The sequence below is a fragment of the Phascolarctos cinereus genome, unplaced genomic scaffold (assembly GCF_003287225.1).
Source record: "Phascolarctos cinereus isolate Bilbo 61053 unplaced genomic scaffold, phaCin_HiC Scaffold_5;HRSCAF=322, whole genome shotgun sequence".
Taxonomy (NCBI): domain Eukaryota; kingdom Metazoa; phylum Chordata; class Mammalia; order Diprotodontia; family Phascolarctidae; genus Phascolarctos; species Phascolarctos cinereus.
This window is the reverse complement of record NW_027555958.1, coordinates 263,157,371-263,184,692: the sequence shown is the minus strand read 5'-3', so window position 1 is coordinate 263,184,692 and position 27,322 is coordinate 263,157,371. Positions and strand designations below refer to the sequence as shown.

The 27,322-nt window shown below is 37.7% G+C and overlaps 1 protein-coding gene across 1 annotated transcript; it reads right to left on the bottom strand.

The window, feature by feature from the left end:
- Window positions 1–1,021: 1,021 nt before the first annotated feature.
- LOC110193868 (myosin-2) lies at window positions 1,022–26,748 on the bottom strand. Its single transcript, XM_020965886.2, has 38 exons — window positions 26,533–26,748; window positions 26,302–26,445; window positions 24,220–24,376; window positions 21,881–21,908; window positions 21,685–21,793; window positions 21,480–21,572; window positions 20,772–20,835; window positions 20,522–20,620; window positions 20,164–20,267; window positions 17,122–17,260; window positions 16,780–16,898; window positions 16,551–16,700; window positions 14,809–14,979; window positions 14,369–14,678; window positions 13,267–13,334; window positions 12,068–12,155; window positions 11,870–11,987; window positions 10,308–10,431; window positions 10,092–10,228; window positions 9,715–9,970; window positions 9,060–9,302; window positions 8,757–8,933; window positions 8,515–8,660; window positions 8,344–8,434; window positions 7,865–8,254; window positions 7,229–7,355; window positions 6,262–6,380; window positions 5,945–6,141; window positions 4,776–4,959; window positions 4,522–4,687; window positions 4,303–4,427; window positions 3,824–4,132; window positions 3,537–3,740; window positions 3,131–3,256; window positions 2,872–3,042; window positions 2,678–2,782; window positions 2,260–2,355; window positions 1,022–1,317 (listed from the first exon to the last, which is right to left on the bottom strand). Exons 1-38 carry the CDS (start codon window positions 26,734–26,736, stop codon window positions 1,165–1,167), a joined length of 5,811 nt encoding a protein of 1,936 aa, XP_020821545.1. The 5' UTR covers window positions 26,737–26,748; the 3' UTR covers window positions 1,022–1,164.
- Between the last annotated feature and the right edge of the window lie 574 nt (window positions 26,749–27,322).

The following is a 27,322-nucleotide window of genomic DNA, read 5'->3' as shown; positions in this document are numbered from 1 at the left end:
CACATAATGAATTAATAACAGAATAGCCAACTTCAGGACAACATGATTTTTCTTTCCCATCTCCTACACCACCTGAGAGTTTAGAAATAGATATTTAATTGTCTTGTTCAGTAGTCTATTATAATGTTAACCTACCTTCTGTAAGGAAAAAGTATTTCTTTTAGATTCTAAGTTTATGTTTATCTTAAATCTCCTAAATGGTACCAACTAAAACCAAATTCCTCTTTCTTTCTATGTATGGAAATGGAAAACTTTTACTTAGCTCACTCTTTCTACTCCCTGGACCTGTAGCTCTATTAAGCTAAGTTTAAAATCTCCTTTCCTCTAACAATGTCACTGAGTAATCTAGATCCAGGTTTAATTAATACTCCCGTACTACCTTATTGTAGTAAACTTCTGGTCAGCTGAGTTTAGGAATGATTTTTAAAAGTTGAAGTTGACATTCATTAGTGTCAAAGCTGCCTCACTGCTTGATTCCAAGCTCTGGGAGCAGACAGATCCTAGATGTTGCAGTGAAGCTGGGTAGTAGTATCTAGGCAATAATAGAGGTCATGCAGCCAATGTTTAATTATAACAAAACTGTCTATTATCCAAATGAGAATACCTTGGGTATGTCTACTTGAAAGTTATCCAGAGAAGAGAGAATCATTGTGAACAAAGGCTATAGATCAGCCTCCGTGTGCACATAAGTAGGGCCAGACTTGTATGTAGATTTGGAGTCCTGGGCATCCACGATGGGAAGCCCCAGTGAGTTTATTAGTTAAACCGAATTATGTGACAAAAAGATGAAGAGAAGTAAAAAAAAAAATCACACTTGGGTTTCAGGTCAGTCAGGCACACCTTTCAATCTATTAAATTTTCACCCTTGTTAATTTGTCATATTAACATTATCACTAAAATGGATACTATATTTCTTATTCAGCAGCAGATTGGCTGTTTAATGTTGTTATGATAGAACAAATTTTTGGGACAAATTCAGGACAATTCAGGACAAATAATTAAAAAAAATTAAAGTCCAGTCTAAAGTCTTTTTTCTTTGCAAAACATCCTACAATTTTTATTTACTTAACATGAAGGCACGGTCAACAATAATTACAGAGTAAAGTGACCAAGAATTTCACATTATGCGTATTTCTTCAGCCACCTTGCAGCACCAGGCCGTTATTACTCTTCACTTACAATCTTCGTGTGAACCTCCCTGCTCTTCACTCGGAGCTTGTTGACCTGGGACTCAGCAATGTCGGCCCGCTCCTCGGCTTCCTCCAGCTCATGCTGGAGCTTGCGGAATTTGGAGAGGTTTGTATTGGACTGTTCCTCCTGATGAAAGGAAGGGATTGGTCGGTAACAAAGGACATGTATTTCTGGGCCTAAGTGGGAAAGGCCCTACCTAGTATTTTCTGACCCTTTAAAATAATTAACTGGAAATTTTAATAGTGATCTGACCAATTCTGAAGATGTAAAATTAACTTTGTAATTTGAGGTTTTGTTTTTCATAAGTATTTGCATACCTACTTTTGTTACCAAAATACTTAAGCAGAACAGAAAATAACTTATCCAAGAAACTAAGAAAAAACAAATCTTAACTGTCTAAGCTCTTTGCACCCTGAAACTTTCAGGTGGTAACTTATGGTCACTTCTCATGTGTGATATTTCCACATTTTGACAGCAGTGACTGTATTCAGCCACTTCACAATGCACACACACTCCTAAATCAATGGGGAGTTTTAGTGACATTAGGTATATTTTAGGGTCGTAGAACTAGAGCTAGAAGGAATCCCAGAAGTCATCTAGTTTAACTCCTTCATTTTACAGATGAAGAAACTAAAGCCTGGAGAGACTGATTTGCCCAAGATTACACAAGTACTAAGAATCAGAGACAAAGTTTGAACCCAAGCTCTTTGACCCCAGAGTCAGTATTGTTGACCCAAATCTTTTAATACGTAGCAAAGATCACCTAGCCTCTTCCTGAAAGAAAGAAGTTCCGTTTACTTTGGAGCTTAGGTGGGAATATTGGAGAAATAGAAAGAAATTATTGGATTTCTTTTTATCTTTAAAGACAGTATTATGAGGGATTTTAAAAAACTGGCATGTTAACACAGACTTTGGGGGCACATACACAGGACACAAGCATAAATTTTGCAACTTTTTGTTAGGTTTCTAGCCCTATCTTTTCTACTTTCTTTTTAAACATTTTTATTTCTTTTATTTTTAATTTATGAGACAAAGCAAGCATTTCCATTACATAGCAAAGATACTTACAGCCTCCTCAGCTTGCCTCTTGTAAGATTTCACTTTTGCCTGGAGTTTATCCACTAAGTCCTGAAGTCTGAGAACATTCTTACGGTCTTCCTCAGTCTGAAAAATTGTAGATAGGTAGGGACTAATTAAAAGCAAGTGACTGCTATTCCTCTGCTGATCACAGTATTAACTTGATACATAAACTAAAAAGGATCACATATATAGGACTAGAAGAGATATGAGGGGATATTCAGTCTAATCCCTTATTTAATCAATGAGGAAACTAATGACTAGAGAGTTAGTTGTATAAGATCACATAGGTAGTAAATAACAGAGGGAAAATTTGAACCTAAATCCTAACTACAAATCCCCTGTTCACCGTGTCTCTCTTATTATTGCTTTTTCCAGGTGGTTACCCTGGATAAGCTGTTCCCCTCACCTGGTAAGTGAGCTCCTTCACTCTCCTCTCATGTTTGCGTAGACTCTTCACAGTATCAACATTGCGTTTCTGCTCACTTTCAACCTCCCCTTCAAGCTCACGAACCTAACATAAAATATTAGATTTGTTTTAAGGTATTTGCTATAACAACGGAATAGAACAAGACATACAATGCAAAGATTTGGAATAGTTACTCTGGCCTCCAGTTTCTGGATCTGCTTCTTTCCTCCCTTCAGGGCCAGTTGCTCAGCCTCATCCAGGCGGAGCTGCAAGTCCTTCACGGTCTGCTCCAAGTTCTTCTTCATCCGCTCCAGATGGGCGCTGGTGTCCTGCTCCTTCTTCAGCTCCTCAGCCATCATGGCTGCCTGGTTAGCAAGTAAACCAAGACAACTATAAATGTCAGGTAGCTGTATAAGTAGATCAAGGAGGGAAATCAACATGTTTTCTGCTCACATCAGTGATAGCCTTCTTGGCCTTCTCTTCTGCATTCCGGGCTTCCTGAATTATGTCTTCCATCTCACCCTGGATTTGGGAAATGTCTGTTTCCAGCTTCTTCTTAGTGTTGATCAAGCTGGTGTTCTGGGTAGAAGATAAAAACAAATCGTCATTTTCCTTCTTTCCCAAATAAGTACAAAAGGTCATACTCTTTGAGGAGAGACCTGTGATTTCATCAGTGGGAAATATTAAATATATAAAAGTGCTTGTTATTCTTATTACGATATAGCCTTTTTTTTTAAACTTATTGCCCCATGGAAACTCCTTAACAGAGTTTTGACAAGTACCAGGATGTATTTAAACAGGATCTGATTGGGACTTCTCCTTTTTTCCATTCTCTTAAATCAGACTTTGCTGTGCTCACCTGGGTGTGTAGGAGCTGCACACGCTCACTGGCATCCAGAAGCTCTTGCTCTGCTATCTTCCTGCTCCTCTCAGTCTGTTCCAGAGTTGCCCGCAGCTCCTCAATCTCAGCCTGCAGTAGGTTGGCTCTGCGCTCCACCATGGCCAGCTGCTCTTTCAGGTCCTCTTGGCCTCGGAGAGCGTCATCCAGGTGGATCTGGGTATCCTGGGCACAGAAAACAAAGACTGTTACACATCACGTTCTCAGGGCTCAGCTAAAACCAGCCATTCAGGGACAGCTCCATTTACCTTAAGTATTCCTTGGGTATTTCTGTAGTTCCTTAGGGCCTCTGCAGCCATTCTGTTGGCATGATTCAGCTGGATTTCCATTTCATTCAGATCTCCCTCCATCTTCTTCTTTAGCCTTACAGCATCATTCCTGCTTCTGATCTCAGCATCCAGCGTGCTCTGCATCGACTCCACAATACGGATGTGGTTTCTTTTCAGCTGATCAATTTCTTCATCTTTTTCAGCGATTTTCCTGTCAATTTCAGACTTAACTTGATTCAACTCAAGTTGGATGCGCAGGATTTTCCCCTCTTCATGTTCAAGAGATGCCTTAATGAAAGCCAACAATCAAATGAGTAACAGAATGAAAGAATTCTGAGCCCCCAAGGCACCATTATTCCTTGTATATTTATTCTGTATCTTTCATTAGGTCATTCCATAACTACCCAGAGTAAAACCGAACTCCTTTCTGAATGTATTAGTCTACAATCTGTATGTACCTCAGCTTCTTCCAAAGCAGCCTGAATTTCACTCTTTTCTTGCTCAATTTGTTTCTTTACTTTCTCCAGCTCATGGATACGTTTGCCTCCTTCAGCGATCTGCTCAGTCAGGTCAGAAATCTCCTCTGTGGGTGGACGGGTAGGTAGAGATTGAGACAAATGGAAAAAATGGAAGGGTCTTCCAAGTCACTGTTAATCAAGCAAGTGAAGGGGACTCACGCTGCAAGTTCTTGTTCTCTCGCTTCAGGGTTTCCAGTTGATCCAGTGATTCCTCATAGGCATTCTTCATCTTGAACAGCTCTGTGCTAAGGGAGCGAGACTCCTTCTGAGAAGCTTCTAACTCAGCATGAGTTTCCTCATATTTCTGTTTCCATTCTGCCAAGACCTGAAGAACAAACACAGTTATTCTACTGCAAATAAAGTAATCAAGATAAATTAATGACTTAAATATCATAAACGATTGCATGGGATACCTTATCAAAGTTCCTCTGCTTTTTATCCAGGGCTGCACAGGCTGCATTCGTCCTCTCCACATCAAGCATCAGGTCCTCCACTTCATTCTGTAGCCGTTGTTTGGTCTTTTCAAGAGAAGCACATTTGGCATTCACAGCCTCTACATGTTCTTCAGCCTCCTGTAGACGCTGGGCCAGCTTCTTCCTGAAGGATTACATGTGTTTCAGGAAATGAACAATTTAAATAAGAATAGTAATTATCAAAGGAAAGCATGTTGGAACTTCATTATAATATTGGTCATTATGAAATATAAGTAGAATTTGGCATAAGATGAACATTTTGAACTCCTTGAAGGGTAGGCATATGTGCCTACATAATACACATATATATTTATATACATACATATATACTTAAAAATGTAGTGGGTCAACATGGATAAACATCCAACCTTTAAGTCAGAAAATCTGAGTTCGAACTCTGGCTCAGACAGCTATTGAATGTATTACTCTGGGCAAGCCACTTAGCTTCTCATTGCCCTAGTTACTGCAAGATTATACATTATAGGAAAGCTGCTAATCTCTATTAGTGGAGAGAATTTCTATATTTGGAGTTCCCATACCAATGAATCACGAATCTAGAATAATAAAAATAATTTTATTTCCATAGGTAACCATTCAGGATTCCTCAGTTTAGTAGGATTCCCCACCACCACCAAATATAAACACACACATGCCTTTGTTGTTGCTTTTTTTGGGGGGAGGGCAATTGGGGTTAAGTGACTTGCCCAGGGTCACACAGCTAGTAAGTGTCAAGTGTTTGGTCAGAGGCTGGATTTGAACTCAGGTCTTCCTGACTTCAGGGCCAGGGTTCTATCCACTGTACCACCTAACTGCCCCTACACGCATACCTTTGATGGGTGACATATGTTACTACATATATATGCATGTATACATATGCATGTGTATATACCAAAAAGGACTTAATTAAATAGTAGCTTCTCTTATTAGTCCCAATATTGGTCCTGCATGGTAGTATTTTATTTACCTAGCAGTGTTCATTCAGCGACAATCTAATGCATGATTGCTTTAGCTCTTTTAGACTCCCACCTAGAGCCTATTCAGAATTCAGTTATTTCTCTTCCATGTAATATGTATAGTTTTTCTCTACTCTGAAAGATCCCTGCACATACTTGGCCTCCTCCAGTTCCTCTGTGCGCTGAATGGCGTCTGTCTCATATTTGGTTCTCCATTGGGCGACCTCGGTGTTGGCCTTGGACAGTGCCCTCTGTAGCTCAGCCTTGGATTCTTGTTCCTCTTCATATTGTTCCCGTAACAAGTCACAGTCATGGCGGGATGACTGAAGGGCATGGGCTAGTGCATTTTTGGCCTATGGGCAGATATCTAAGTTAATTTTGTGATATGTAACAATACAAGGCAAGAAAACCCAGAAGAACATGAGGCTGAAAGTAATTTTTATCATGAAGTCAGGGGAAAAGTTTTGCAATACCTTGGTCTCTTCTTCAAGTTGCCTTTTTAATTCCTCAATCTGCTGTGTAAACGCTTGTTTTCCTCTTGACAACTGAGAAACTAAAGCATCTTTTTCATCCAGCTGACGTGAATATTCACCTGTAGTAAATACATAAGTATGTAGATGTGTACATATGCACATGCACATATATGCACAAAGAGAAAAGTATCAATAGTACTGAGAGGAAAGACAGTCTTGGAAATACATTTTGTGTGTTTTTAAGAGTTACGTTGGGAATCAATTGTGACAATCATTTTCCCTCCAATCTAACTAGATTCAATGTAGGATGATACTTTTCAGTATTGAAATTCACATATTCTCTATCAAATTTCTATGTAATACAGTAGGAAGTAATGTGAATTAAATTGAGTAAGAAACTATAGCTTGCATTATATCTTTCTGTTCTAAACTCTATATCCTTTCAAAGTGATGTGACATAATGCAAAACATGTGAGTCTGAACTTGGACAGGGCCAGATGCCCTTCTCTAATTTTCTCCAAATTAGCAGATTGGAAGTCTGGGTTTGTTCCATGACCGTTTTAGACTTCTTTAGTTTAGTCCAAGGTTGAACAAAGAGAACTAGACCAAACTGAAAGTCATTAGATCTATTTTGAAATGTACCCAAATAATCCCCAGGTGACTCAGAATAGGTCCAGTATTTAAGCACTTTATAGGATTAGCCAAAATCATTGTAGTCTGCAATTCTGTCCAGTTTGAAACTGTTATCTCTAGGTTGCCTTAAACAGACCTCTCCAGTTGGACTGGCAGGTTGTTCTCTGACTACTATTTGCCAAAATCTCATGCCTTTATTTTTTAAATTTTATTTTATTTTTAATTTATGGAATAAAAAAGCATTTCCATAACATAGTATGATAAAAAAGAAACATGGTTCTGCATGAAACTACAAATTTATTATCATTAACACACACAAAGAAAAGGAAATTACCAGACTCAGTCTGTAAGCGCCCTCTCTGAGTTGTCAGGTCATTGATCAGGCGCTGTTGCTCCTCTTCCTTTGATTTAAGCTCACTAACTTGATCCTCCAGGGTGCGGCACATTTTTTCAAGGTTGCCCTACACATATAAAGGAAGATATGGAAAACATGACATTTTAAAACATGATCTCAGAGTTATTTACTTACATATAGATGCCTTTAAAATAGAAACAAGAATGATACCAGAGAAAAATATTTCTCTTGCCTAACTTGACCTTTGCAAAAGGACATTTTAAAAATTTTGTAATTGGTTTCGAAGCATTTACCAAGTACCTACTATGTGCCAGGCATGGTGCTAAGTACTGGGGATCCCGAATGAAAAATGAAATAATCCCTGCCCTCAAGAAGCTAATCAGTGGAGACAATACGCACATCGATTTTGTATTAACATGTTATTCAAACCTGCCTGGAAAGTACCCCATCTTCTAAATAGTAAGGATGTTTAAGCAAAGAACTAAGATCTTTTCTTAGATAAACCTTCATAAGAATAGTACAAAAAAAAAACACATTACAAGAGCTGTACGGATAGTTCATTATTTCCGCATAATACAGTTTTAGAATCTAAGTGTTTCCTACAATTCATAGTACCTTGGCTTTAGAAACAGTTTCTACATTGCTAGCAAGGTCATCAATCTCCATCTTCATTTCACTCTTCTCTTTCTCCAGTTTCTGTTTGACCCTCTGAAGGTTGTCGATTTGTTCCCCAAGCTCAGCGACGCTGTCTGCGTGCTTCTTCCGCAGAGTGGCCGCCGTGGCTTCATGCTGCAGGGTGGCCTCTTCAAGGTCCCTGCGCATCTTCTGGAATTCAGCCTCTCGCTTCTTGTTCATCTCAATCTGAGCTGAAGTCGCCCCACCAGCTTCTTCCAGGCGCTCGCTGATCTCCTCGAGCTCCCTGGAGAGATCAGATCGCTGCTTCTCAGCTTTTGCCCGAGAGGCGCGTTCTGCCTCGATTTCCTCCTCCAGTTCTTCAATGCGGGCCTGGCAATAGGGGAAAACAGACCCATCAGCTCCTTCCTGTCAATGGCTGATTCTCTGAGGGCTAGAATGCAGGAAAGTGATGACTTTACCTGCAACTCCTTGATCTTCTTCTGCAACTGAACCCCTAGTACTTGCTCATCTTCAATTTTGCTTTGCAGGTTGCTGATTTCAAACTCTTTCCTTTTTTTAAAGTTAAAGGAGATATATTAGTGCTCATCAACATTTACAGTTAATTTCACAAATAACTCTCCTCTACTTACTTTTTAAATTTTTCATCGAGCTGTTGTTTCTCATTTTCAAGATCCATGATTGATTCTTGGGCCAACTTCAGATCACCTTCAAGTTTTCTCTTTGCTCTCTCTAGGTCCATGCGAAGTTTCTTTTCTTGCTCCAGGGACCCTTCAAGCTAAAAGTTAATACCATAAATGAACTTTTGGGAAGAATACAACTTCCATTTTATTCTCATAAAAGAACTGTGTCTCCTTTATAATTTCAAGCTTACATCATCCACTTGCTGTTCCAGCTTGATTTTAGCTTTGGTCAGTGTATTCACTTTGTCCTCTTCTGCCTGCAGGTCATCCAGGGTCTGCTGATGGGCCTCTTGGAGGGCTTTCTTCTCTTTGGTGAGCTTAGCAATGGTTTCATCCAGCCCTGCCATCTCTTCTGTGAGGTTTTTTACCTTTATGAGTGAAAATTATTTTCATTAAATGTATTATTGTTCACTAAATACTATATTTACGCTCTATCATAGACATACGCTTTCTTAGGTCTCTTGTACCCTATCTCTTTATGGTGAGATTCATACCTTATTTTCAGTAGCATGTTTCTCCTTTTCCACCTTGGCCAGTGTCAACTCAAGGTCATCAATATCTTTCTTGAGCTCTGAACATTCATCTTCCAGTTTCCTTTTCTTGGCTGTCAATTCAGCATTGATTTCCTCCTCGTCCTCAGCTCTTTCAGTCACCTCTTTGATTTTAGCCTCAAGTTGGATTTTGGTTTTGATTAACTGGTCACATCTTTCCTCTGCATCAGCCAAACTTTCAGCTTCCTTGAATAAGAAAGAAAGTCAAAATTAGAAAAGCAAAGAAGAAAAGTAAGGCCAGACAATGGAAGGCCTTGAAAGAAATATGGAAGAGATTGGACTTGACATAATAAGCAACCAAAAGTCAATGTAAGTCATTCATTCAATCATTCAACCAATGTTTATATAGGACTTGCAATGTGAGAGATACAGTGCCAGACTCTGACTTAGGGATAGATTCAATTCAACAAGTACTTTGAGGTCCTACTGTGTCCTTGGCACTGTTATGTGCTGAAGATAAAACCTGTATTCTACCAGGGAATGGAAATGACATCTGCCAAGATAAATTTAATATAAGATAGATAATGGAGCAAATAAATAAGAGACCTACCTAAGTACTCTATGACCATTGAAGAGAGAAATAATAGATATTACTTACAGATTGGACTTGCAGTTGAAGGTCATTTTTCTCTTTCAGCAAGGAAACCATTTTTTCTTCCAATTCTTTCCTTTTAGCTTCTGATTTGGCAAGTTCATCTTTAGTTTTCTGAAATTCTTCCTTCATGGTGGCCATCTCCTTTTCAGTCTCAGCACTCTTGAGCAGAGGCTTGATCTTAAAAAATAGTTTCATCCAAGGCCAATGCTTAACATTCATGAAGGCTCGAATATTGTATTGGATGCAGAAAATGGATTCCCTATTGACATATTAAATTAAGGCGCATTGAAAGTTATATAAGTTATGAAAATAAACTTTGTAGACAAGATAACTTTATGGTCCCAATGAAACAAGAAGTCCCACTCTAACTGGATTCATACCTTCTTTCCACCATCTTCTGGTATTCTACTCTTGCTAAGAAACCCCGGCACATGGCTTGAGTTCGGGTAATAAGCTGGGCTAACTTGTCATCTCTCATCTCTTCCAGGAGACCCAAAAGGCCAGCTTTGAAAAAGACCTGCACAGGGGAGAGATTATAGATCATTACTTCATTCTACAGCAAATACAAATGGGCATGGCTTGGATAAGGTCATTACCTTTGTATGGCCAAATTTATACTGGGTGTGATCAATATCAATAGATGCCAGAAGTTTCTCAGAAGCCTTCTTGCTATCAATGAATTGTCCTTCAGGGATAGCACTTGCATTTAAAACCTTGTATCTATTGAGATAGAATAAGTGTCATATAAGTGACCTTTCTGATGATTAATTGATGGTAACTAAAGATAAAATAGTCCATGAAGAAGCAATGCATTTTCCTATACTACTATATCTATTCTTGGTGAAATGGGACAACTTTATTTATCAGGATGATTGACTGAGCCCTATTCCCATAGGGCCATCCCAAGTCAAAGTTTTGAAACAAATTCCCTCTTTTGTTCTTTTTCTCCCCCAAACTATTGTCTTCTCTTTCCCACCTTCAAGTGTCTTGTGCCCTCCTGATCTCTTCTTTCCCATCCTGCACTATCAAACCTGCTTTCAGGAAAGGTCATTCACACTAAGGTTAAAATGACTGATAACATGTAATCATCTATTCATAGGGGACTCTCAAATCTTTATCTCTATTCTCAACTTTTCTCCAGTCTGCAACTTGAGACATTCAACTTCTTCCTGGACATTTTTTCTTGGACATCCTATCTGGCATTTAAGATTCCTTACAATGTTTCTTCAGCCTGGCTTTCTGGCTTTATCTCCTGCTGCTTCTCTACATCAGTGGTTGTCAAATTCCAATAGAAACAGGGGCCACTAAACCCATACATATGGATCACTGCACATTGACTCAGGAAATCACATATATAATATTAGCTATATTCAAGCATGTTCATTTAAAAAAAAATTTCTATTACATTTTAACCCAGTTTGGGTCCACTCCAGGAGTATTAAATAGATTTGACATCTCTGGTCTCGATGAAACCTCCATACCATTCAATCTGGTTTTCCCTCTTTGTTTTTGCTCATCCTTCAGCCCTCCCCACCCCTTGAGATTCTACTTTACCTCCCTTCACCTACACCAATGCTAGATATTCTTGAAGGCCCAATTTAAATTCCATTTCCTCCATTAATTCTTCCCAGACCATTTCAATCTAAATGGCTGTGGCACTTATTGTCTATAACACTAATTTAACACATACCATTTTGTGCCTTATATTATTAATTACCATTTCATGTGTATACTTGTATCAATAATAAGACTGCAAGTTTCATGAAGGCAAGAACTATGTCTTCTGATTCTTTGTAATCCACACAAAACTTGTACGTATCAGATACTAATAAATATCTGTTGTTTGGTTAATTGCCTAATTATATGTCAGTGAATCCAATACAAATTATACAAAATATTTTAAAAGTTGGTATTTAATTTTTAAGCTATTTTCAAAATTGTGATATTATTATTTTAACTTTTTCTTTTGCAATGAGCTCTAAAGAATTCAGAAATATTCATAAGGTTATATTAAACCAAAGACCAAAATCCTCAAAAGAGGATTATTGTGAGGATACAGTGAGATAATATATGAGTAGAACTTTGCAAACCTTAAAGTGTTATGTAAAGTCTAGCAAAAAATAAAAACAAAAAGAAAAAACAATGTAGAGAAGCTGACCTCTGTTTGAAGTCAGCATACAGGATTCGGCTTGGGAATCCTTTCCGGCAGATTCTGATGCCCTCTAGCACACCGTTACACCTCAGCTGGTGCAGGACTAGTTCATGCTCCATAGCACCTGAAATAACCAAAATGTATGTGATTACCATACTACAAAATGAAGAGCTAACTGAGAATTTTGATCTGAGACTATCTTACCAGGAGTTTTGGTTTCATTGGGAATGATGCACCGTACAAAATGAGGGTGAGTGCTCCTCAGGTTGGTCATCAGCTTGTTTAAATTCTCCTAGGAGACCACATGAGAAGACTCATTAAAAGTGTGAAACCTAATTCAAAGGACTGATAGTCATGCAAGTTTATCAGAAACTTTTATTGGAATGTCAGATTAAGGCCATTTTAAAATCAATTCACAAGCATTTATTAAGTGCCTACCACTGTGCTAGATAAAAGCAAAACCTGTCCTCAAGGAGGTTATGATCTATCAGGAGATACAACACACACACACACACACACACACACACACACACACACACACACAAAATGAGTACTGTACAATGTCGTTTCTAGTGGAGGGTGAGAGAGGCACTATTAGCTAGAAGGATCAAGAAAAGCGTCACATAAAAGATGGGACTTGGGCCAAGCTTTGAAGGAAATAAACTTTCCAGAAGCTACAATTTTTCTCACAGAATAGACTTCTCCTTTGATCCTGTCATGTAGCACCTATACAAATCAATCTTAAGTAGAATTTTCAAAACTCATTTGAAAACTGAATTATATTCAGCTCAAAAAATTGCATTCCTTTTAGGCATTCACTTCCTACTCTCTCTTCTCCTCCATTCCCCTGTTACACATTCGCTTTTCGTTCAACCAAATTTCATATCACTCTAAGAAAAGATTCACATCTGTCAGCACTGAATTTCCAAGGTCTCCTGACAAACATGGATTTCCTTACTATGTGGGCTGGCTTCCAGATTATTTACAGGATGAGCAAACTGATCATGGATAATCGAGAATTATGAGCACCAAAGAGAGGCAGACTACTTTAAGTTTCTTTTAGGCCACCTCCTTTATATTCATTAGTCTGTATGGCTTGTTTTAGATCCTGACCATGAATCTCTACTTGTTTAAATGAAATTATGGCATGTAACATGTTAGAAAGCCTCCTGAAAAATAAAAAAATAAAAAAAAACAAACACGGCTCCTTTCTCTAGAACAACAAAGCCAAGGATTTGCAGTGGAAAGGGGAACAGGGAGGAAGGATATCTCTTATCGATAAAAGTCAGGCCTTATCAAAGTAGTTTGAGGATTTATTTTTAAAAAGCAAGTAGCAGATTAGTATTTAGTGCTGGTACCTAGTACCAGGTATGAGGAAATCTCAAGTCGACTTCTTGCCTTACCCTGAAAAGAGCTGATACTGTCTGGAAAGAAGAACCCTTCTTCTTAGAACCTTTCTTGACAGGTGCCTCTGAAGAAAAGACAAAGTATGCAATTTAAAACATAGCTTTGAGTCATCCATGTTCTTTGTTACCTCTTTACTCCTTTCTCAAAGCAAATGGATTGCTTTGAGACTGCTATTGGTCCTTCTCTCTCTTTCTTCAGGGTCAGAATTTTTCTCACCAAAAATACACTACTAAATTTGAGTATACCTCTATGCCTCCTACTAAATATACTATTATATATACTTAGAAAAACTGTGCAGAGCAAATGTGGTGTAGTGGGTAGAAGAAATAAAAAAATCAGGCTTCAGAAAGACAAAAATTCATGTCTCTCCTCTGATACAACTTATTCCCTCAGTAACTTTCTAAGACCATAGGCCCTGAGGGAGTTGCTGATTACAATGGTGGAGGGTGTTATTATACCAGGAACTTCCCACTTTAATGAAATCATAGTCCTTTACCAAAAAGAAAAAAAAAATTGTGGAAACATTGCTCTAAAAAACTGCTGATAGAGGTCAGTACTGAGAAGCAAGTGCTAACTCTTGACTTGTGTAGATTGTCTTCTTCCATTGCCCAAGGCTCTGAAGGCATGGAATTGGAAAAGAAAACAAAAGATTTTACAAATGTGGAGCTTGAAGGGACCTAAAATATATGCTAGTATGTATTTTTCCATACGTGCTTAAACCTTAGGAGCTTTTTGGCACTCAACACAGAATGTAAGGGAAGGGTAGAGTGGTGGGAATTGGGATCAAGGTGATTCCAAAGTGTTCTCTTGGCTTTATTAGCAGTGATTTTGTTAATAGGACCATGGTATAAAACATATCAAATGAGAGTATGCCACCTGTGGAAAATTTTATGTTTTCTCATGTCTACATAGCACCAGCATGATATCAATGTTGGAAAAGATTGTGAATAATTAGAAGAGAAACTATTAACCAGAGGCCTAAAGGAACAACTGGTTGCTCTCTGTACCTTCAGATTCAGTTTCCTCGATGAAGTCACCAGGAAAAAATTATCACCTCCAGTTTTTAGTAATGAGTAAGCACTATCTTTCAAGAATTACCTGAATCAGCAGTCTGTGCCCCAGAGAAGAGGAGAGCTAGAGTTTTCATTGAGGATTTCTGGTACAGGCCAACCACAGTCTCATTCAGGGGGTCCTTATTCTTGTCAAGCCAGCCACCAATGTTGTAGTCCACAGTTCCAGCATAGTGGATCAGAGAGAAGTGGGCCTCAGCCTTCCCTTTGACAACTTTGGGTTTCTGGAAGTTGCTAGACTTTCCAAGATGCTGCTCATACAGCTTGTTCTTGAAAGAAGTGTCTGTTGCCTTGGGGAACATACACTCTTCTTCAAGGATGGAGAAGATGCCCATTGGCTGGAGGGAAGACAGCAGATACACAATGATTAAGTAGTATATAGGTTTTAATTTGACCATAAAATTGAAATGAAATTCAACCACGGAATTTTTCATGAGTTATTTTTGATGTCTAAAAATCTAAACACACCTTCTCAATGAGCTCGATGCAGGCAGCCAGGTCCATCCCAAAGTCAATGAACTGCCACTCTATGCCTTCCTTCTTGTACTCCTCCTGCTCCAGCACGAACATGTGGTGGTTGAAGAACTGTTGCAGTTTCTCATTGGTGAAGTTGATGCACAGCTGCTCCAGGCTGTTGAACTGAATAGAGAGATTAGAGAAACATAAGATTTGAAGCTGGAATTCTCTAGTTCCGGGCCCACATTTCATAGAAGAGGAAACTGAGGCCCAAGAACGTAAAGTAACTTGCTCAAGGTTTTGTAGTTTTTAAATGTGCAAATCAGAATTTGAACTCAGAGGTGATTTCCAACCTCTGTTACATGAGAAGCAGTAATATAGAGGAGAGATTACATGGTACTGTGAAAAGAGCACTGGAGGTGGAGTTTAAAGAAATCTGGTTTCCCTTTTACATACTTACAAGCCATATGACTATGGGCATGTAGCCTAACCTCTCTGAGCTTCTGGTTTCTCAATTGTAAGATGGGGAGCAATAATACCTGTAATACTTATCCACATGGCAAAGTCAGGAGGACTAAATGGGATAGGATACTCAAAACAATTTGCAAAACATAAAGCATATGTGTCAGTGTATTAATAATTCAAGGTCCAGATCAAGGATTATCTTCTACACGAAGCTTTTCCTGATTCCCATGGCAAAAAATATTTCCTCTACCCTTCTTGGATTGATTGTAGCACTTTATTCTACTCCTAAGCATTTATGTTCTAGCTTATAAAATAGATATTTATTTAGCCAATACAATTTCATTTCTTTAATCCAAGCCTATGATTTTATTGGCATGAGGGAGTTCCCAGTATTGAGATTTCCTTCCACATTGCAAATCCATCAATGTGCAGGAAATTCATAGTTTTAAAGTGGTTGGGGTCACTGAGAGGTTAAGTGACTAGAACAGCTTTCAGTATGGCTCCAAGTACCTGCTCAATCCATTTTCTGAGGATTAGTCTTGCTACTCAAGGAAAGGCACATCACCAGTAGGCTGGCCAAATGGTGGTGAAACTTTTTTAGTCATGCTAACCAGTGAAACAAAGAAAAAACTTAAAATGGCCTTCCGTCTCCTTTCACTTCTGCAGTGACTGGCAGAGTGGTGCAAAAGGAGATTAAAGGGAGAAAACAATTAGTTTTAGCAAGCCATCAACAAACTCCTTGAGGGCAGGGGCTATTTCATGTTTTTCACCGTATTGCCAATGACTAGAAAGTGCTCAGCGTATAGTAAGAAATGTTCAGTGAATTAAATTGAATTGATATGTTATAAAGGTCCACAATGCCAGGCACATCTTCACTAAGCAGATATCAGTTTTATTTTTTCTATGTGCTAGCAATAGTGCAGCTACATAAATTGTAGTTCTGGTCTTTGACCTCAAAATTACCCTACTTAGTCCTTACCTCCCTACTGATGTATTTCTCCAGTATCCATTCTGAGATGTGCTGTCTTTTACAAGTATACTTGGATGCTTTTTCAAAAATGTCAGCCTTACCTTTCATTGAGAGTTTCATATTTTACTACAGTCCGTCACCAAGCCTTACTCAGCTTTCTTCTGAACATATAGGAACTTATAGAATATAGCATTTCTTGAAATTATATAATAGTCTTTTAAATCATAATTGGGGAAATCACAAGAGAAAGGCACAGATGATCTCCGTTTCTGAATTTGCTGCCATAAATTTCTTCTTTGCCAACGGGTTGCTAACTCACATCAAAGATCTCGAAGCCAGCAATGTCCAGGACTCCAATGAAGTACTGTCTGGGCTGCTTGGTGTCCAGCTGCTGGTTGATACGAGTGACCATCCACAGGAACATCTTCTCATAGACAGCTTTAGCCAGAGCACCCACAGCATTAGTTACCTTAAAGCACAAAAATGTAATTCCTGTGGTTGTTGGAAAAAATGTAATCATTTGTAATTAACTTAAGCCAGGCACATACTTGCTCTACAGTCTGGCCTTTGGTGACATATTCATTGCCAACTTTCACCCTAGGAAAGCACAATGCTTTGAGAAGGTCTGCAGAATTCAGACTCTGGAGATAGGCAGCTTTATCAGCAACTGTGGGGAGAAAATGAGGGGAAAAATACATGTTTATGTATGCGTGTACACATATGTACACAAATATATACATATATGTACACACACATACACATATATACCAATGAAGATTAGCACCTACTACACCATGGTGCTTCTGTCCAAGCTCAAGGGTAATAGGAGATTAGAACCAGATCTGATTTCAACTATATAATCAAGCAACTTAAGAGGAACTGGTGAATACCTTCTGTGCCATCTGGCTCAGCTTGTTCTTCTCGCTGCTTTTGTTTGAATTTCAAGTTCCCATAATGCATGACAGCCCCTGTGAGCTTGTAAATGGCCACCTTTTCATCAGGTGTGAAGCCCAAAATATCAATTGCACTCTGTCAATAGAAACAATAAGGTCAATGTCAGATTAGGATCTGAATTAATACCGCTATTAGTTTATTTTTTTTCAGGTTAACCTGATAAAGGGTTGATATAGATACATAAAGGATATGCCAGGGTGCTTGAGCTACAGGTCATTCCTTAAACATATAGAAAGAAGTAAATTTAAGACAGAGGATATGATGCTTTATAGTATGTATAAAATAATAATAATAATAATTATTATTATTATAGCTTCTTTGATGACAGCTATAGTCTAGTGCCTCATTAAGTTGAAAAAGCTTTGAAAACAGACCTAATCTGAATAAGCATCAATCATACAAGGACCACAAGGTCAAGTGGCTTATTATAAGCAGTTCTACCACCAGCTGATGATTTTTGTGAGTATAGAATCTTATGGAGCTGTAGGTTGAGCCAGTATGATAAAAATGACTGTACTCTCTAATTAATTTACTAGTCACGTTATCAAAGGATTACTTTAAAGAATTAGAAAAATAAAGACAAAATTAATCTGGAGGAACCAAAGGTTAGGAATCTCAAGAGAAATAATAAAATAAAATGGGAAGGAAGAAGACTTAGCAGCATAAGATCTCAAACTATTTTATAAACAGTAATCATAAAACTGTTTGATAGTGGCTAAAAGGTCAATCAATATAAAACAAATTAGGAGCACAACACACAGAAGCAAATAAAAACAGCAACACTCTATTTAATAAACCCTATGACACCAGCTACTGGGGTAAGGATATTATTCAATAGAAACTGCTGGGAAAACTGAAAAGAAGGCTGGCAGAAATAAGGTATAGAACAATCCCTTATACCATATACCAAGAAAAGATCTAAATGGATACATAACTTAGATAGTAAAGGTCACATTGTAAAAAATTATCTTCCATATTTATGGAGAGGGGAAGCGTTCATGACCAACAAAGGATAGAGAGGATTACAAAACTTTAAAAGGATAATTTTTTTGTTGTCGTTAAAGAGGATTTAAAAGTTTTTACACAAATGAAATCTTTGTAATTGGAGTGAGAAATAAAACCATTTAACAGGATAAAAATCGCAACAAGTTTCTTTATAAAGAGCTCATTTATCAATAAAACATAAGGAACTGCTTAAAATTTATAAGAATCAGCATTATTCTTCAACACATACAGGATAGGAACAGGCAGTTTTCAAAAGAAGAAATCCAAGTGCTCCAAATCGCTAGTGATTAGAGAGATGCAAATTAAAGCAGCTCTGAAGTTCCACCCATTAAATTGGCAAAGATGACCAAAAAAGGAAATGACAAATCTTGGTGGGCAGAAAAATAGGGACTATTAGTGGAACTGTGAATTGGTTTAGACTCAAGTGTGGTCCTTTGACTGAATCCAAATAGATTTGTTCTGTGAAGTTTGGATTCAGTCAAAAGACAACATTCAATAACCTAGAGGGCCACATGTGGCCTCGAGGCCACAGGTTACCTACCCCTGTAAGTCATTCTGGAAAGCAATTTGAAACTATGTCCAAAAAGTCATTAAACAGTGATTACATTACTAGGATTATACACCAAAACTATTCACTATAGCATCTTTTGTTGTAGTGCTAAGGAACTGGAAACTTAAGGGGTGCTCATTAACTGGAGAATGGCTGAAGAAATTATGGTATATGAATATAATAAAATATTTTTTGTGCTATAAGAATTGATGAGATGGCTGGTTTCAGAGAAACCTGGGAAGATCTTTATGAACTGAGGAAGAGAGAAGTGATCAGAATTAGTGAAAAAATTGTACAATAACAAAAGTAATGTAATGAAAGACAATTTTGAAAGATCATAATTAGTGTAATGACTAACTATGATTCTAGAGTACTGATGATAAAACACGCTTTGTACCTCCTAACAGAGAAGTAATTAGACTTGAGATGTGGAATGAGAAATATATTTTTGGACATGGCTAATGTATGAATTTTTTTTTGCTTGCCTATATATGCTTGCCCCAGGGATTTTTCTTTTCTTTTCTTTTTTTTCAAGGTGGGGGTGACAGGGAGATGGGGTATTAGGGAAAGAGTCCTCTCTTATCCCAAAATTATGAGAGAATAGAAAGCCAGAAGGAACTATAGGTGAACAGGATCAACTTTGAAAGTTACATGTTGAAATTGTTATCTGTTTAAAAAGAAAAGTAAGTTCTACATAATAGAGAATCTCAGTTTCCTATACAAGTCCTTCCTTCTGTTCTGCAATGTATGTGGAAATATTAATTTTATTTGATATTTGTTAAATTGAGAATTTAAAAAATTTTCAAAGCACACAAAAAGGTATGGAAATCATTTGCTAAGGCATGTAAGCAATACAATCCATGTGACTGAAGAGAATAATCACATCCAAAACTGTACAATTTTTAAAATTATTGAATTAATAGTTTACATTTATCTAGTGCTTTAAGGCTTAAAGAATGATTTATTCACAGCAAATTTCTTAAGCAGAAAGTGAAGTTATTAGTATTTCCATTTTACTAACAGGGACTCAAAGGTGAAGAGAAATTAAACTCTTAGGGTCAGACATCTCAAGAATGTTTGGCAAAGACTCAGTAATTCAAATTACCTATTATCGAGAACCATGTTATTTCCATTGCAACACACATTTTTATCACTAAGAAGTGGTGCAGTTGGGAAAACAGTGATTTTCATGAAGGGTTTAGATAAATGATAGATGATAGAACCCTAATGGGTTCTTAAGGGAAATCAGGATTTTTTTATTTTTGAAGGAGGTGATGATTTATTTAACCTTTAGAGGTTGACCCCTGGAAGGACCGCAATACTCATGTTTGAGCCATCTCTTGCTGTTAAGTCAGAGAAAGAATACTTTGATGGGCTGGGGATCTCACCCAGTATGGAATTACTTAGGTTCTTAAATACTTACATCAGTAGCCATTAGCTCCTCTTGGTCATTAATGCTGGCAACAGAGATCTCTCCTTGACTGACAAATGGATAATCATATGGGTTGGTGGTAATCAGAAGCATTTCTGATGATAGAATTGACAGGATTATCTTCTCACAAAAAATATGACATGCAATCACAATTCATATAAACAGAGCCACAAGTGATTAACGAAAAATAAGAATGGCTGAGAAGATAGCCCAAACACGTTGAGGTTGAGGTAAGAAGATTACTCCTCCTCCACCTCTCTCTACTGAAGGGACTGAATCTTTAGCTAGAGAGACCTTTGGTCTAAACAAGTTCATCAATCCTGTTATTTCATTTTATGAAATGTCTTACCAATTAGTTCTGGTTTCTTGTTTGATGTGATCTGATAAAAAATGTGGTAGCTTCTTTCAGCCTTTAGCTGGAAAGTAACTCTTGACTTCTCTAGCAGATCTGGAGAGAGGTAAACTGTAGTTAGTCAAAACTGAAAAATGAGATACAAAGCTTAATTTTTGAACAAAAAATCAGAGACATAGCAAATGGAAAAGATGTTGAAAGGAATATTTGGAAATCACTTCAGGATTAGTAGAACTTGGTCACTTACATGTTTCAATGTCTGCTGAAGCCAGTTTCCCTGTGGTATTGAAGTGGATCCTGATGAACTTACCCTGCAAAGGAAAAAGAATAATATGACCTTGTCTTTATGAGCCATTCATCTCTGAGTAGCTTAATATCCATTATACATGCAATCACTTCCACAAATACCCTCATATTGTAGGAAAATCTGAGCATCCCTCTTTGAAAAGTTTGTATTTAAACACAGGTATTAAACATGGTAAGGAGGCAGCTAGGTGGCTCAGTGGATAGAGTGCTGGGTTTGGAGTCAGGAAGACCTGAGTTCAAATCTGACCTATGATACTTACTACTTGTGTGACCTTAGGCAAGTCACTTAACCTCTGTATGCCCTAATTCACTGGAAAAGGAAATGACAGACCACCCCAGTATCTTTGTCAAGGAAATCTCATGGACAGTATGGTCCATGGGGTTGCAAAGAGTCAGACAGGACTGAGCAGCATTAAATATTGTAACATCATGAAGATTATATAGCAAGACAGGGATAAAACCAAGAACAAACTTTTACTTATTGGCCCATGTTAATATAGGGCTAGTAACTCCCATCAGCCCATGCAGTTCCATCATTAGAAGCAGAGGGAATGCATGTAACTAAGAACCATAGTGATGCAAGGTCCCAGGTAGTGTAGTCACAGAGCTCACATTTATACTACTCATTCGTGTTGCCAAAGAGACTTACAAAGCGAGAAGAGTTGTCATTCCTCACGGTCTTCGCATTGCCAAAAGCTTCCAACAGGGGGTTGGCACTGATGATTTGATCTTCTAGTGTCCCCTAAAACAACAACAACAACAACAACAACAGGCTAGTCCTCACTTCAGAGACTCCACACAAACACCAAGAAGCACCAGTAGAAATTTGACTCTGACTTGGTTCACAGCCCTACCTGCATCTTCCCAGAGTCTTCTTTCTTCTTTTCTCCAGTCACTGCAATTGTTGCAAAGTACTGAATGACACGCTTAGTATTGACAGTCTTTCCAGCACCGGATTCTCCACTGCCAAATCAATAGAAGAGAAATGGTCAGACTCTCAAACAATTTTAAGCAATGCAATTATCAACCCCCATCATGACATCTACATACGTGATCAAGATTGACTGGTTCTCCCGATCTGTGAAAGAGAAAAGAAAGGAACTTTAAATAAACTTGCCTTTGAAAATAAAGTGGCATGTTTACTACTTTAAAGTCTCCTGTGTCCTTTAAAAAATCATTGAATTACAGCTCACAAAGAAGAGATATCATGAACTTTTGTGCTGTACTTCCTCTCATAAAATGATCTTTAAGAAGAGGTAGACAATCTCTCAGGAGAGGATGTGTTTACTACTCATATTGATTGTGCCATGATCTCTGCTACATCATGAAAAGTCTAATATCACTATTCATGAGACACAAGTGATGATAGTGAAGAACATAGTTTCAGGTTCATTCAACCACCTAACATAAAATGTGAGCTACTTGAGGCCAAGAGCCCTTTCATTTTAGTCTTTATATCACCAGCGCCTAGCATAGTGCCTTGTGAATATGTTATTTAAAAGTATTTCTTTCATGGAAATATTAACTCTGATTTAAAAGAGAACTAATAAGTTACATTAAGATAATTAATAAATTAATTACTATATTAATCATTGACTAATTATTTAAATTATTAATTATTTTAATCATTGAAATTTAATTAATTACTTTAAAGCCTGTTATAATATCAGTATCAAATTCAACTAATGTTTGGGATTCCTTATGTTAAAATGACTGAATATTATTTCTTTGCTTTCTTCTAATCCAGTGTCTACCAGACAGCTAGAGGTGCACCAGAAGACACTGGAGAGGTAAAGAAAAAAACAAAATAAAACAAACCAAAAACAGTCCCTATTTTTCAAGGACCTCACGTTCTACTTGGGGATACAAGCTGTAATTATATGTAATAACCTGTGGGTAAGGAAATAGCACTGGGGTGATCAGGAATAGTACATGAGTCGAGACTTGAAGGAAAAGAAGGGTTTCTATGAGGGGGTGGTGAAGTGAGAGTGCATTCTGGGCATGGGGAGCAACTCAGTAAAGGCACAGAAACAGTAGCTAGAATGTTGTATTTGGAGAATAGCAAGTTTGTCTGGAACACAAAGTATGTGAAAGAGAATAAGGATAACTTCATAATACACTTAAAAGGAATAGTAAGTTAATAAAAATTTGCAGTTTCATGTGCACTCATCTTTTTATTATATTATGTTATGGAAATTCTTATTTTATTCTATAAATTAAAAAGTCCACAACTTAAAAATTTATTCCATAAATTTAAAAATTCCATAAATTTAAAAATTCCATAAAGTAAAATTTTATTCCATAAATAAAAATTTAAAACAAAAGAAAGGGAGTGATGTGCAATAATCTGGCAAACAGGCTAGAACCAGTTTTTCAAATGCCAGGCTAAGGAGTTTATATTACTATCCCATCCCCTCCACCCCTTGAGTAATAGAGGTTTACTGAAGTTTTCCTTGAATAGAGGAGTCATGTGATCTTGTTAAAATTCCTGGTATCTTAACTTTTCAAAAGGATAAATTTAATTTTAGGTATATAATCTCTTCCAGTAGAATTGAAATGCAGGAGTTAGATTTCAAGTACGTTTTTGTGTTGTTTTTAATAGCCACTCCTATTTAAATTAATAAATAAATAGTTATTAGGCATCTACTATGTGCTAAGTACCGTGCGAAGCACTTTCAATGGTGTTTTAAGGTTTCCAGAGAGCATTACTTATGAGTCCCATATGAGAGAGAATATAAGTGGTATTATCCCTATTTTCCACATTAAGAAACTGAGATTCAAAAATTATGGGCTCGGGGCTGAACGGCTATCACATTTGAACCTGGGCTCTAACCCAGATTTTCTAAATCTAGGTGGGCTATTGCTATTCTAGGGAATTAACAAGTTTAATTCTAGGTACTTTAAGCATCAAGGCAGTAATCTTAGTGAAGTTCTTTTAATCTTTGGGATTTGTATATTTTATTGCAAATATTTGTTGTTGTTAGTTGTTGTCAGTTATGTCTGACTCTTTGTGAGCCCATCTGATGTTTTCTTGGCAAAGACACCGGAGTGGCTTGCCATTTTCTTCCCAGCTTATTTTACAGATGAGGAAACTGAGGCAAGCAGCATGATGCGACTTGTCCAAGTTCATACAGCTAGTAAGTGTCTGAGGCCAGATTTGAACTCAGGAAGATGACTCCTCCTGACTACAGGACTGGTGCTCTCTCCGCTGTGCCATCTACCTGTCCTTTACTGCAAATATATTGCCTCATAATTTACTGCTTCAGTTCCCATGCCCTCGTAGGGATGTTTTACTTCCAAGCATTTAGCCTCGGCTCTGCTCTAGATCAGTTTTGAAATAGGAACTTCTTAGTGTTCCACAGGTAGTTAAGAAATATTGACCCACTCACCAGTTAGCATGAACTGATAGGCATTGTCAGAGATGGAGAAGATGTGGGGAGGGGCCTCCTGCCTCTTTTTGCCCCTGTAGGCAGTCACCACCTCTGTGTTATACACTGGCAGCCACTTGTAAGGATTGACAGTGACACAGAAGAGTCCTGAGTAGGTCTGTATGAAGAAAGAAGAGACAATAATCTTATCAATATTAATTAAATGAAGGAGAAAGAAAACACTTTAAAAGGAGAGTTTTTCAAGGAATGAATATTTTAACTGTGTTATGAGTAAAGAACATGTTTTAAAATTATTATATCTGTAACAGTTCCCAGCACCATACCTTAAATATAGTTTATATTTGCTCAATTCATAATTCCTGCTGAAAACAGAAGATCTTTTGAGTCCCTTTGGAACTCTGCAAGTCTTAAACCCAAAAAGATCAATGCTATGTTTTAGGCAATAGATGGGGTATACCTTTTAGTAGAAGCACACAGAGAGTGGAAGCATTTCCCCTTTTTCCCTAAAAATCACAGAATTACAGAATCTCAAAGTTGGAAAGGCTCTTGGATGTCATTTAGCCCAATCCACACATGTAGGGCACTCAGTAGAGAGAGCACTGGATTTTGAATAGGTTGACCTATGCAAACTTCGAAGAGTCATTTAACCTCCATAGGCTACTGTCCTTCACTTTTAAAATGAGGGAGCTGGGCTAGATGTCCTCAAAGGTCCATTCTATTCCATCTCTAAACTCTTGATCTAATGGAACAAGAATTCCTTTTATGGTCATCAAACCTCAGCTTGAAAACCTTCCTTACCTCTGGAGGCAGCCCATTCCACTTTTAAATGGCTCCACTAATATGTTTTTCCCCTAACATTAAATCTAAATTTTCCTTTTTGACACTTCTATTGATTCATTACTCCCTATCTTGCCCTCTGGGGTCAAATGGAATAAATTTAATCCCTCTTTCACATAATAACCTTTCCAACACTAGAAGATAGGTCTCACACTCTGCTGTAAACCATCATTTCTCCAGGCTAAATACATCTGTTGCCATTAGCTAGTCCTCATGTATGTATGCATTATATGTAGTCAACATACTGACTACTCTTTTCTGGATGCCCTTCAGTTAATCAATGTCCTTCCTAAAATGTTTCACCAGAACCGAATGCAAAACCCCAGATAGTACCTTATTAAGATTATGTGTACAGTAGTATTATCTACTCTCTAGTTCTGAACACTATGCCTCTCTTAACACAACCCAAGATTGCATTCTTTTTTTTTTTTGGTTTTCTTCTAATAATATTAATTCATTTTGCACTCATAGTCCACTAAAATATGAGATGTTTTGTAGTTGATCTGCTGTCAAGCTATGCCTACCACACCTTATACTCTTGAAGTTGAATTTTAAAACCCATATAAGATTTGTCCCAATCAAATTTTATGTTATTATATTTGTCCCGATGCTCTAGCTGCTGAGATCTTTTGACTCTTCACTGTTTGCCAACAAGTCATCTATTGATCTGTCATCTGTTATCTGCAAATTTGGTAAGCACATCATATGTGCCTTTATCCAGCACTGACAAATATACATAAACATTGAGTTTCCCTGATTAGAAATGGGAAAAAAATCCTCAAATGATTACCATGTTTAATTCAGTTGGCAATTAGGAACTGCTCAAATACCTGTTCATGTGATCTGTAGAAGGAAAATTTCTTGCCTTTAGCTAGTGAGACAGTCATGAGGAGGTAGTGGTCAGGTAAGGGTGGTGTTATAAGCTTCCAAAAGCCATCATGAACAGAATTATAACTTGGAGAGAGTATTTATAAACATTATTCCATTTGGGGATCCCTAAGTTTAAGTTCCATCCTCAGAGGCTGACTCTTTTCTAAATTATTCCTTAGGGTCCATTAGTTAAAACTTATCACATGCAGTTCTAATTACAAACTACTTAATTTTTTTTTTTTTTGCTACCTAACTTCTTGAGAGCCATAGTAGGGTCTTTCTCTGAACTGTATTTACAAGGCCACATGAATGAAATTAGAATTGGGGCTAAGGTAGCATGTGTTCTAAATCCCAGGTATTTTGAGGTACACTCACATAGATCATCCAGGCTGCATAACGCTCTTTGAGGTTATACAGGACGGCAGGTTCATGCAAATGAGTCATCATGGCCATGTCCTCGATCTTGTCAAATTTGGGAGGGTTCATGGGGAAGATTTGATCTTCCTTCACTGTTAGTGTCTGGAAAGTAAGAAAGGCATAAGTTCATATGGATTAGGAGAAAGAATAAATTGAATGGGAATTCAACACGGTAAGATTTTTACTTACTGCTCCAGCTTCTGTTTTTACTGTCACCTTTCCTCCTTCCCGGCTTTGGATGGTGCTTTTTACAAAAGATTCCTTAGGTTCCACAGCAAAGACTGATGTCTTGGCATCAAAAGGCTTGTTCTGAGCCTCAATACGTTCTTTTTCAGACTTTCGTAAGAAAGGGGCTGCTTCCCCAAAAATGGCCATTTCGTTGTCTGAACTCATGGCTATAGTTTATTAGCCACAAGGCTTAACAGAAAGAAGATATACACAAGTCATCATTCAGGATTTACATAACCATGCACATACTTTTATACGTGAACTAATTTTTTTGTGCTTAATATTTGCTGGGGATTTATAGTCAACTATGCTCTTCTAACTACTGAAAAAATTAAGATAACTCACATTTTCATGTTTCATGACTTACCCTCCTTTATGCCCTGTGAGCAGAACTGTTATTAGGACAGGACAATCAGGGCCTTACTCAAAAGTATAGAAATTTAGAGGATGCTAACAGTTTTTGTAGTCCTTCAACAACATAGAAACAATTGAGCTCAGCTTCCTCCTCTGGGAGGTTGTATCCCAGGTGAATTCCTCCTTGACATGACCTGCCTTTCTCTACTTCTCATTCCTCCTAGGGAATGTCTTCCTACCAGGACATACGCAATGTCATTTTATTTCCATTTTTACCCTCCCAGCTCAACTGAATTGAGAGTATATTTAGTGCTTCTTGCTGCAGGAAGAAAAGTGGCTACTCATGTCTCAGCCTTTGAGAAACATATTACTTCTTCTGTGTGTACCTAGTTCTCAC